This window comes from Dermacentor andersoni, chromosome 10, assembly GCF_023375885.2.
Source record: "Dermacentor andersoni chromosome 10, qqDerAnde1_hic_scaffold, whole genome shotgun sequence".
Taxonomy (NCBI): Eukaryota; Metazoa; Arthropoda; class Arachnida; order Ixodida; family Ixodidae; genus Dermacentor; species Dermacentor andersoni.
This window is the reverse complement of record NC_092823.1, coordinates 9348253-9361358: the sequence shown is the minus strand read 5'-3', so window position 1 is coordinate 9361358 and position 13106 is coordinate 9348253. Positions and strand designations below refer to the sequence as shown.

Here is a 13106-nt window from a genome sequence, read left to right as displayed (position 1 = left end):
TGGACTTGCGATATACCATGGTGGCAAGGCCATTTGTGGTTCATTCCACGAGAACATTAACGGATGCAGTATAGCTATTTTCAGGCTCTTTCTGTTCTCCTCTAAACTGGGTGCTCTGCTTACAAGAATTAAGTGCTCCTTGTGATCACTATATGTGCTCTTGCTAATGGTTACTGTGATGTGTGCATATCTTTTATTGAATAAAATTTTTACAAGTTTTTAACAGTTGTGCTGTTCTTTCAGATGTTTACCGGAGCAGACAGAATTTGATGCAAACATGGTGGCAGTGCAAACGGAAACATTTAGGAGGTGAGAAAACAGTCTATTTTGACAATTTGGATGAAAGGATGGCCAAGAAATTGCACTTTTGAATCATTATGGGATGTACCTACTATGCAAGCAGCACAGGTATATTAAACTGGCACTATTTGTCATGCCGTGCTTTGCATTTATCTGGTCTTTAGGCATATTTCTTCCGTTGGCATCGATGCTGTATGAGTGCTTTGATTTGGTGAGATTGTAAATTGGTCATTCAATATCAATATTGAAATTTAATTCTTCTGTCCACATATGCCTCCATGGCATATTGAAATAAATGGGCCCTTTGTCATGGCAAAGAATTAAATTCTTGCTCAAATGCCTGAAGTGCTACAATACCTGATAACCTTGGACATCTTGCAGCTGTTCGGTGTACCTTCTAAACTGAAGCATAGTGTTTCTTAAGGTTGGCCATTGATTCCAGTTGAGCAAATCAGACTGCTCTCTTCTGTTTTTGCCAGGTATAGTGCATTGATGCGTTAGAGGATAACACAGTTATTGTAGTGAAATTTTTGCTCTTGTTGTTTCACTCACTGTAGTGCTATGTGCTCAGTGTTTTGTTTAGTTGTTTATAGTATTACAGTTTATCATAACATATAATGGTGGCTAAAAGCTGTAGAATATCTAGGCATTTGTTGCACAAGCAGACTAAAATCTATTATGTTGTGAAATTCCATCTTAGTGTAGAGATAGTCTATTGACTACCCAGGCAGAGGTCACAGCAGTTGCTGCAAAGGGTTCGGTTAAGTACCAGGAGGTAGTTTCACTAACTCTTGCCATGGTAGTCATGTACACCACCATTGTCAGTCTTCAGATGACTACCCTTGGAAGGGTCATTGTTGCCATTCCAAAGGGGTACCGCTGACTACCAAGGGGTACTTGCATGGACCACTGAGGTAGTCACATCAACTCCTGCTTTGGGAGTAATACATACACCTCAGTACGTAGTTCTTGCGGGAGAGTCACCGGTACTGAGGGAGTCGCCCACACTGTATTTCCAAGAGAGTACGTGTTACCACCCAAAAGGTAGTTTAACCAACTCTTGCCATGGTAGTCATGTGCACCACCATTGTGAGTCTTCAGATGACTACCCTAGGAAGGGTCATTGTTGCCATTCCAAAGGGGTACCGCTGACTACCAAGGGGTACTTGCATGGACCACTGAGGTACTCGCATCAACTCCTGCTTTGGGAGTAATACATACACCTCAGTAGGTCTTGCGGGAGAGAGTCACCGGTACTGTGAGGGAGTCGCCCGCACTGTGTTTCCAAGAGAGTACGTGTTACCACCCAAAAGGTCATCATATGTGCGACGAGCAGATACACCCCGAAAAGAGTCGCTTGCGACTACCTTTTTTTTAAGAGTGTACGTCAAGTGACCAATGTCACTTACGAGATTATCCCCGTAACCTCCGTCATGCAACCCGGTTCAACATCACCGGACGTCGTACACGTCTCTCGGCTTAAGCCTTACTATGCCCATACCGACGGCCCTGTCTGACGGCCCTGTCTGAAGCACCGGGACGGTGCTTTTTCTGCCGGGGTCGTGTTACGGTGGAAAACAAGGTCGTCGACGGTGTAGACGACGAAGTAGCAACGGCCTCTCGGGATTCTCGGCTGCTGCTTATATACACCCTGTAAGTACACCGTGTAAATAGTTTTATACCTGTGACAATATTGTAAATACTCAAGGCTGTTCCAATATTATATTATAGGCGGATGATACTAACGTGTTCTTCTCAGGAAGAGAAATAGGAAATCTTTTTGAGCAAGCGAACATCTGCTTACAGGAACTAAGCTTGTGGCTAAATGCAAATAAACTCCGATTAAACATAACTAAAACTAAGTATATAGCGTTTAAATCGAAAGGAACAATAATCCGCCCTCAGCTGCAATTCCAATTTCAGAAGGTTAACATCGAACAGGCACCAACAGCCAGATTACTAGGAATTATATTGCAAGAAAATATGTCCTGATGACCGCACGTAGGTGTTCGCAGAAACAATATTGCTCGTGCTGTAGGTGTGCTAAACAGGTTGCGATATTTGCTACCGATAAATGTGAAGCGCAATATTTACAACGCGCTTATACATTCTCGATTAACTTATTGTTTCCTGGTTTGGTCAAACAGTACAGAAACTAACTTGGATCTATTAAAACACTCCAAAACCGCGCACTGCGCGCAATAGCCAACTGATGACGTACTGATACCACTAAAGCATACTATAACAAATATAGAACATTAACAGCATCAAAACTTCCCATTTGCAAATGATTCCTCGAAACGTCACGGCAATTCTGGGAAGACAAATGTTCCTTCCAAAGCAAATACCATGGCAGAACGACAAGCTATAACTTCAGAAGAAGTCTGATAGGAAAACCACGATGCAGAACAAAATACGGCAATAAAAACTAGCAGTTCAACTGACTAACCTTCTAAACGACTACCCTTTGTTATTGGACCTGCTAAATTCTGGAATTTCAAAGTAAAGCTTTAAAAAGACGGTAAAAGAATTGTTACTATCCGAAGACTAATAGAAATGTTCAACTACAAGTATAAAAAAAAATACCGTACATGTCCTTGTCTTTGTGCTTCAGGTGCATAGAAAACTGTGTAAGATTAACCTTTTTTCTTTCTTTTTACGTCAATTGTGTACTCAAGTATAAGAAATGCGTACTGATTTAATTTCATGTGCTCTCCTGAAAGCCTGCCATTGCCATATTGCTGCGAATGTACGGGTGGCACGACCTAGTCAGGCAAATGTTTGCCTTTAGCCGTGCCCTCTTAGACAGTCTGTGTATTGTCTCAAAGAAATCAATAAAGAAAAAAAAAGAAAGAAAGAAAGAAAATTATTTCTGGAGAGTCTTGCCTGTCGCCAGGCCAGACATTCTACTACCAGATGATAGTTGTGATGAAATTGCACATCGGAGGTGCACAGCACGCATTATGTACAAACAAACAATCTCGTTGAGACTAGCGCCTCGCAGGAAGGTTAAAAACTTGTGCCTTCGTTGCGCGAGGCGAACATGCAGCGTTAATCCATGGGCCATGTATTATACTGGTTGTAGCTCAAGGGATGACAGTAGTGATGGGAAGCTAGCGATTTTATTGATATTATTGCGATCCGAGCAGGGAAGAGTGAATACCATGCGCATGCCTAACAATATCTTCTGCTTCTTTGCTGTAGAGATTATAGTCCTTCTTTGCATGTGGTTATCTGCACCAGCCCGGGAATATGCCGATGTCGTTGCAACGTCGCCGTGTTCTGCGGCAGCGAACTGGACGGAGGATTTCAACGTTTTCGCCAGCATAATGCTGCCACCAACGCCACCTTATGCCCCCGGCGTGCCATCAGCGCCAACCCAGCATGTAAAATGCTAGGGTTCCAACGACTTCTTCAGTGGGCAATGAAGAGCGACTACCATGCACACGCTTGACAATCCGCTCTCCTTCCTTGCTGTACACTTAGGCGACTGCCCTTCCTTACACGCTGAACGTACCAGCAACATTTGTACGCTGCTCTTCCCTTGCCCACTTGTTTTAGTTTCAACAAAGTGTGATTGCGTACACGTTGTCAAGCTTTTGATGTTAGCCAGTGACATTGAGTACGCTGGCCCGGGACCAACCGAGGCCGATCTAAATGCTAATGTGCTCACGGCTCTTGCTGAATTGTCTGAAGAATCAGATGCCTGTCACACTGAGTTGATGCATACTTTAACCCAGACTAAGGCAAATCAACTTAAACTAGAGCACTAAGTATGCGACCCTACTATAAGGTTCGCTACCATCAAATCCCAATTACAGTCGTTGGACACTGTACATGTTCCGGCACTCAATGGTGCCATATCTGAAGCTGTTTATGCTGAGTAAGTTGCAATAAATTCATGGCTAGACGATCTCGAGGACCCATTATAGTCAAATTCGGTTCCTCCATAATAATAGACACGATTTCATCGTAGCGTACAATGCTCAACAAATTCAAGATATCATTTAGTGAAGACCTTTCTCGCGCCACACGCCAGTCCCGTAAGACATTGGCTGAACTCGGTAAGGCTTCAGGAGAGAAGTATCTCTGGCGGTCGAACCGAAGGTACATCAATAAAAAGTACTACGTCTATTGTTCCACCACCGATCGTGTTTGTGAAGTAGATTTTGCCGACAGTCGTTCCAGAAAGAGCACAGTCACATTTGCTGTTTCGAATTCTACGAATAATATCACGAATGCTTTATTTACCGCTAGCAGTCCTTCACTATAGCTAGCTGCTTGCCCGGTCATAAGAAGTAGTACGTGGATTGCAAAATCCAAGTTGTTTATTGAATGCGGTGCTCTTGTAGAAAGGTTTACATAGAGCAAAGTAATCGAAGTTAACATACGGGATCCTGGAGCATGTTCTCAATGTAAAGAATGGCACTGGTTCACATTTGGCGCTTCACTACTGCCTAAGGTTGTGTAAAACCGTTTTCGATGAAACTGAGATTTTGTACAGACATAGAGCGCAGAAAAAGAAGAGAAACAATGGAAGCCCTGTACATGTTTTTGGAAGGTGCCCGATGCATTAGTCAACCTTCGGGAGCGTATGCGAATCAGTTTTTGATTAGCCAGCTTCGGTGTTGCCACGTGTATGGTGCTTTCGTTTTTCGAGCGCCCTTGAGAGGGTGTCTGTTCTCCTTTTCGTGTAATTTTCTATTTATTCTGTTTCTTTGCAAATAAGGTGTTGCGAGTACTGCCCATGTTTGTCGTTCTCTCTAACTCGTCGACCTTTTTTTCGCGCAGTTGTTTTGTTAAGATAACCCGCTAACCCAATTTCCTTCCTCTTTTCGAATGTTCGCATTGTGCGCAGCAAACGTGATAAACTGTCTTCAGCTATTGACTCGTGTTCAGCTGACACTGCTGCCTCCACTGAAATTAGGCTCTCTAATGATACTTCAGATTATGAAATTTTTGAATGAGAAAGCATAGAGTAACATAGTATACAAGAGCGGACACTTCCATATAGGCACCTGCGGCCGACTTTTGCTCTCAGCGCACCTGACGGAATTGGCGAAACGCACCAGCCTCCGAGATGGTCGTGCACGCTGCCGAATCTCGGAGGCTGCGATTTCAGTTTCGTTTCTTGTATTTCTTTTTGTGACCGGTACCTTTGCTTAAATCGCATGATTTCATGCGGGCGCTTGTGCCGCTGTTTACATGTTGTGACGACGAGCGCGCAAAGGTGTTTCACTCATGTTAGTTTCATTTAAATTCATATTTGCTGTTTCAAGCTGTAACTTAGCGCAACAATCATGCCAACTGTTGAGGAAGTAGAACTTTATCGCTTATGATATTGTACGTCTAGTAACTCACGCCAAAAGGTGTATTGTAAATAAATGTGCCGCATTCCTTAAATATAAATGAACTTGCTGCACAGTCATGAACACGAAAATAGCAGACAATTTATTGCAGCGAGATTGTAAGAGGCAATTATATGAAAACGTGAAGAAACAACGAAATGCAATACGGGTGTCACACGGCGCACTTTTAAACGCGATCAAGCCCAATCCGATTTGAATTTCTCAGTCACGATTGGTTCTTTTGCGCAAGCTGCGCGATGGCGCCAATATCAGTCGGGAATTTCAATCCGGATCGGACTTGTTCGCGACCGAAAGTGGTCGTGTGACACCGGTATAATGGAGAATAGTCAGAAATGAATGGCGTGATGGCAATAACTTTGCACAAGCAAAACACATAGAAGACGTGTTCCAACTATCCAGATAATGAAAAAGAAAACTACAAATACACGACAGCAATTAATTTGCTTAAAATTAGATTGTTTTAAAAGGAAAAAAAATATCACGTTTTTTCTTGTACTTCTGTGAAGGAGGGTGAATTAGGGCGGCAAAATTATGTTAGTGGTAGCATGCCGAAATAAAATGGCTGCAAAAATAATTGAGCACACACCAACATCCTCAATTCACCTGCTGTCTTCGAAGCCTTGCAATCGTCTTCTGATACTTGGAATTTTGCCCTTGAGTATGCGTGATGCCCCTTGGCTGTGCAGTGTATTTTGTGGAAATGGTGGAGATTCCTGCAATACGTAGAATGACAGACAGAAGGTTAGCAATACTGGAGGCTTCAAAGCTATTGAATGTAGACGCTACGTTCCTTCGTATAAGCAATACTGGAGCCTGCAAAGCTTTATAATGGAGATGCTGCGTTCGTTCATGCAATGCGTATCTTATTTTATTCTTTTTCTGGTTAAGGAAGCACTGTTATAAAGGCTAAGCAACAAGGAACTTTCTACGGTAACGACTCCATACACAATTAAAACATGAAAACACGTATTTTCAGCCCAATGCAGAACAGCTAACAACGCTCGAGCGCACATAGCCTGCTACAGAGGTTGGGAGAGAGCGCATTGTTGCCATACTGCACATATTGCACGTGTACCGCTTTAGAAATAACTACATTTCTTTTGCAGAAGTAGAGCACCATACTTTTTCAGTAGTCGCCGTGCGCATCATAAAGCTCTCTGCCCCGAACGGCATGTGTTCATAGGCCACATTTCGTAACGAACCATCTTATTTTATTTTTTAACTTCGTCATTGCATCGAACGTGCATCGCAGGTCGGACGCTGCCGCATCGCTGTTTTCGCTAGCATCACCGCTCATTGCTGCGCATAAAAAAAAGATGTACTGAAGGCACTGGGCAGTGGGCATGGTGCTGGTGTGCTTGTGCAAACGAAGAAGACGACGAGAAGTGCTTGCTTCCCTGTTACGATATAGCGCCGACCTGTTTTAAGCCTAGCGCTACAACCTATAACTAGTGACCCTTTTGCTAGGTGAACACCCCCGCTGCATTTGGTGGAGGTGCTGGGTTTCTCTTCTACATCCTGGAACTCCGCAGCCGAACGCTACCACCAGCTGTTCCATTGGATGAACCAGGACCGTCCCAGGCTGCTGCTCCCGTGCCCCCCACCATCGTCTGTTCTGGCGTGATCCGCCAGCGTGATCCGGCTATATTTAGCGGCACAGACGACCACGACGTGGAAGACTGGCTCGCCGAATATGACCGTGTAAGCGCCTATATTAAGTGGGACGACCGCGCCAAGCTCACAAGTGTCATCTTTTACTTGACTGACGTGGCAAACCTATGGTTACGCAATCATGAAGCCGATTTTACCACCTGGTCGGCTTTCACGGCGACTTTGGCAGAGGTCTTCGGCCGTCCCGCCGTTCGCCGGCTTCGCGCTGAGCAACGCTTGCGTGGTCGAGCTCAACGCCAGGACGAGACCTTCACCAGTTATACTGAAGACGTCCTCTCGCTATGCAAGCGCGCGAACTCATCTATGGACGAAGCTGACAAGATCAAGCACGTCTTGAAAGGCATCGATGACCATGCCTTCCAGATGCTCGTCGCGAAGAGTCCGCGGACGATTGCCGAAGTCATACAGCTATGTCAGCAGTACGACGAGCTGCGCAAGCAGCGTGCATCAACACGCGCTGCTCAGCAGGACACCACGGATCTATCTCCGTTGGATTTCGGCCGCGACGCTGCCGACATCTCTGCTTTAATGCCGCAGATTTTTATTTATTTATTTACAAAGTACCTACATCGCCACAAAGGCATTACGTAGGGGGGAACAAAATACAACCAGTAATACAGAGAAGCTTTCGGACAGATATACTGACAAACAGAATCACTACAATAACTGTTAGAGAAAGGCGTACAAGTAACGTGAAACAAGCAGGTTCCAAGATATATAACACATACATTTGTTTTACAAGAGCGCCGTCACAGCATTGAATAGAATAGTTCGTTATTTGACACATTTACTATATGATTTGATAAACTGTTCCATTGTCTAATTGTTTTGGGGAAAAAAGAGTAGTAAAAAGTGTTTGTTCTGCAGTTATAGGCTGAGATCTTTTTGTTGTTATCACAGCGACTCGATATATAATCTGGTTCCAGGAGATAGTTATAGCGATTAATACCTGTCTGATTATTATATATTCGGTGCAATAGTTTAAGCCTTAACTTCTGCCTACGCATATGTAGTAGATCCCATCCTAAAGTGGCCTTCATTTCGGAAATGCTAGAGTACGGGCTGTAATTATTGCAAACAAACCTTGCTGCTTGGTTCTGTAGTTTTTCCAGTCTATTGATGAGGTAATCTTGATAGGGATCCCATATTACACAAGCATAATCAAGTATTGTTCTAACATGTAAGAAGTATAAAGTTTCTTTAACTTCGCGTGTTGCCTGTTTAAAATTTCTGCGAATAAAATGTAACATCCTGCTAGCTTTTGCTATGACAGTGTCAATCTGTTTATGCCAAGTGAGTGATTCGGTAAAATAGACTCCTAAATACTTATATTCCGACTGTACGTCGATAAGCGTGCCATTGATGTTATATCGTTGCTGAAATTTGGATAATTTTTTGGAAAAACTTACGCTACTGCACTTTTTTATATTTAAGTTCATGTTCCATTTTTTACACCAGATCGCTACCTTATCTAAATCTGTTTGCAATGTATCTATGTCATCTTCAGTGGTAATTTCTCTGTAAATCACACAGTCATCAGCAAATAGTTTTATGGGTGATGTAATTAGTTCGACAATGTCATTTATGTAGATTAAAAATAGCAAGGGCCCCAGTACGCTTCCCTGAGGAACGCCCGAAGAAACAGTTATTGGTGAAGATGCAACGTTGTTTAAGACAACAGACTGGGTTCTTCCGTTTAGGTAGTTGCGTATCCAATTTTGAACGTTTTCGTTTATATATAATGCAGCGAGCTTTACATCTAGGAGCTTATGGGACACAATATCGAAAGCTTTTTGAAAATCAATAAAAACGGCGTCTACCTGACTATTGTTATCAATGGTTTTAGATAACAAGTGCTGGAATTCTATTAGTTGTGTGTTGCAGGAATAGCCTTTTCGGAATCCGTGCTGGGAAGGTGTAAAAAAAGCGTTTGAGTCAAGGAATGCAGATATGTTACTATATAAAATGTGTTCGAATATTTTGCAACATATTGACGTTAGTGAAATCGGCCTATAGTTTTCTGTGAGTTTTCTGTCGCCCGATTTAAAAACAGGTGTCACGCTTGCCGTTTTCCAATCTTGGGGAATGAGGCCTGTTTCAAGGGAAAGCTTATAAATGATCGTTAAATACGGAGAAATGATACCATGACACTCTTTAAGGACTACTGGCGATATTCCATCAGGTCCAATTGCTTTTGTGTCGTCTAAATGCCGTAATAAAGAGTCGACGCCACTAACATCAAATTCAATATCTGGCATCATATCGCCTCGATTGGCGTTGTTCAAAAGCGAAGTCTCCCCAGCAGGTAATAGCGAAAACACAGATTGGAAGTACTTGTTGAAGCATTCCGCCCTCTGATAGTCCGACGTCACGGTTTTGCCGTCAACAGTTAAAGATGGTATCGATATGTCTTCTTTTCGATTTTGTTTTACATATTTCCAAAAAGATTTTGGGTTTTCTCTCAAGTCCTTGTTTAATTTAACAAAGAAGGTATCTTTGGCAGCTTTAATTGTTGCTTTCAATAGCTTATTTATCTCTTGCAAGCGTTTCTGATTTGCCAGACTGGTGTCGGCAGAAAATGTTTTATACGTTTGTCTTGCTTTCCTTACAAGTTTACGTATTTCTACGTTAAACCAAGGTTTTTGTTTTTTTCGTTGCCGCAGGTACCTGCATGGAACATGACTTTCGACTAGTTCAAGTATTTTGTCCCGAAATGCTGACCACAAAGTTAACGGACAGCGTGCATTTGACATATATTGGAAAGTAGGAAAGAAATTTTCAAGTTCGGTCCTGATAGCAGCATAGTCTCCTCTGTCGTAGCTGTACACTTTTCTTTGCGGAATTTGCGCCATCCGTACTCGCTGTATGTTAAGCTCTATGACAACTGCCCTGTGGTCACTAATACCTGGGCAAACAGTAACTTTTGATATTATGTTCGGCTCATTGCAAAGTACTAAGTCTAGAATTGCATTTTCTCGCGTAGGTTCCAGTACGTACTGCTGCAATCCATTTAATCCGAGCAGTTCTTCGAACTCTGTGTAAATACGGGACCTATTGCCAGCCACACATCCAGCATTCCAGTTGAAGTCAGGCAAATTGAAATCCCCCCCTAGAAGTACGCTATTAGGCAGGAGAGAGAGCATCTCAGACAGCAATCCGAATGAGCCGCTGCTGCCGGGTGGACGGTAGAATGTCCCGTAGACTACATTGTTTCCGTTAGGCAATTTCACAAGGCACCAGACAGACTCAGAATCGTTTTCAAATAAAATTTGTGTACTTGACAATGCATTTGATATCAAAAGGAATACTCCCCCGCCTTGTCCATGCCTATCTTTCCGATAGACAGTAAAACCAGGCGGAAAGATTTCTACATCAGGTATATCCTTGTTTAACCATGATTCGGTGCCCATCACAATCTGAGGTTTAACAGTGGCTACTAAAGACATGAAGTTATCGACTTTGTTCCTTATGCTGCGACAATTCACAAGCAGGACAGAGAGCCGTTCAGGCTGCGAGCAACGTGCTGAGTTATCTTTCGGAGGAACGGAATTCGGAATGCGTCATTTGCCTCTGTCCAGTCGCGCATGCGCCTGAAGTGGAACTGGCATCCGCATATCGCTATCCCAAACAAACGTTTGCCCATTGATGATCAATTTATCATAACTCAAGCGAACACGATTTTCTTTGTTCTCTCTTTTTTCTTTCGCATAATTCCAAAGCTGACGTCTTTTTTCTTGTACGGCTCGGCTGAAGTCTTCAGAGATGCTGTACGAAGTGCCTTTTAGTCTGCAAGCGTTTTTAAAGACATTTTCTCTAGCCTTCCACCTTGAAAAGCATGCTACTATGGGCCGGTTTTTGCCTTCTCTGAAAACGCCTACGCGATGAGCCCGTTCAACCGAAATATCATCAAGTTTCATCACATCTTTGCATATTCCACTTATTAGTTTTTCAGACGCCTCCCACGTCTCGTTATGCTCCCTGTCAGGCAACCCGAAAAAGACCAGATTCTGTCTACGGCTTCTATTCTCCAAGTCGTCTAGTTTAGCCATAAATTTATCTTCCATTTTTTCCACCCGAGCAATACGACTTTCTACATTGTTTGTCTTCTCTATTAAGCCCGTAATTTTGGATTCTAATTCACATTGTCTTGTTGTAATTTCCGTTAACTTCGCAAGCACAGTTTCCTGGCCTGTTTTCATTTCTAAGAGAATCCTTTCAATGTTTGTCATTTGGTCACGTTCAACTGCATTCATGGGCCCTGGATTTAGTTCTACATCCCCCGATAGGAGCAGTAAGATTTGGGAAAGCGTCAGGCAGCCGTCGTAGAGAGAGAATAGTAGAGCATCAACGAAGCACAGGCTGGCATGTTCAAGACACTCAATCATTTGTCGCTTGCTAATGGGGCACGACACTCTTAAAAGCATAACATTGCTAGAGCGATAACACTTAGTTCCATTTAGGTAACTGACCTGGTACATGAAGAAGCGTGAGTTTGTGCCGAAAAGAGCGTCGTGCCCCAGTCGCTCTAGGCTTGGCTGGTCCTTTATATGGCCAGCGCGCAGCGGAACCGGAAAGGCTCCCCGATGCGCAGATTCCACTTCGGTGCGTCGGAGATCGTACACGATTTCCAGCAAATAATCTTGCGGACCGTGTAAGACATGAGCAGATGATTGCAGATCCGCTGTAGCAGCATCTGGCCAAGGTTCGGTGAAGCCATGTTCCACCGCGAAGTCGGCGTTCGCCACGACAGCGAAGAATCCGAGCAGCACCTGGTACATGAAGAAGCGTGAGTTTGTGCCGAAAAGAGCGTCGTGCCCCAGTCGCTCTAGGCTTGGCTGGTCCTTTATATGGCCAGCGCGCAGCGGAACTGGAAAGGTTCCCCGATGCGCAGATTCCACTTCGGTGCGTCGGAGATCGTACACGATTTCCAGCAAATAATCTTGCGGACCGTGTAAGACATGAGCAGATGATTGCAGATCCGCTGTAGCAGCATCTGGCCAAGGTTCGGTGAAGCCATGTTCCACCGCGAAGTCGGCGTTCGCCACGACAGCGAAGAATCCGAGCAGCACCTGGTACATGAAGAAGCGTGAGTTTGTGCCGAAAAGAGCGTCGTGCCCCAGTCGCTCTAGGCTTGGCTGGTCCTTTATATGGCCAGCGCGCAGCGGAACTGGAAAGGTTCCCCGATGCGCAGATTCCACTTCGGTGCGTCGGAGATCGTACACGATTTCCAGCAAATAATCTTGCGGACCGTGTAAGACATGAGCAGATGATTGCAGATCCGCTGTAGCAGCATCTGGCCAAGGTTCGGTGAAGCCATGTTCCACCGCGAAGTCGGCGTTCGCCACGACAGCGAAGAATCCGAGCAGCACCTGGTACATGAAGAAGCGTGAGTTTGTGCCGAAAAGAGCGTCGTGCCCCAGATAAAGCAGTTTATCCGTCAGGAAGTTGCCCGCCAACTCTCTCTGGCGAACAGCACACCCGAACCGTCGACAACCTTGGCTCCTTCGCTTCGCCACGTCATTCAGACCCAAGTTGCCGCGGCGCTGCCATCTGCCCCTCCTCCGCAGCCTGCAGCTGGGCCGCTAACGTACGCTGACGTTGTCGCCCGGCCTTACGCTCCTCCGGCTGCTGATGCCTACCGGGCCACTGGCACCTTCCATGTGCCGCCGCCACCTTCACGCCCGATGGTAGTCCCTTACTCGGCCGCTGGAGCCCCTGTCGTAAACCCGTGGCGTACATCTGACAACCTCCCAATATGCTATTTCT

At 44.5% G+C, this 13106-nt stretch overlaps 2 protein-coding genes across 2 annotated transcripts; both read right to left on the bottom strand.

Annotated features, from left to right (window-relative positions):
• Positions 1–6962: 6962 nt before the first annotated feature.
• Positions 6963–10897, bottom strand: LOC126539717 (uncharacterized; the record flags this gene model as incomplete). The annotated part of the gene is made up of 2 exons (XM_072284913.1): positions 6963–6968; positions 9506–10897. Coding segments are annotated over 2 exons (1398 nt in total), but the record flags the coding sequence as incomplete, so codon positions are not given.
• LOC126519661 (uncharacterized) lies at positions 10825–12718 on the bottom strand. The gene has a single exon (XM_050169021.2). It carries the CDS (start codon positions 12716–12718, stop codon positions 10901–10903), a length of 1818 nt encoding a protein of 605 aa, XP_050024978.1. The 3' UTR covers positions 10825–10900.
• Between the last annotated feature and the right edge of the window lie 388 nt (positions 12719–13106).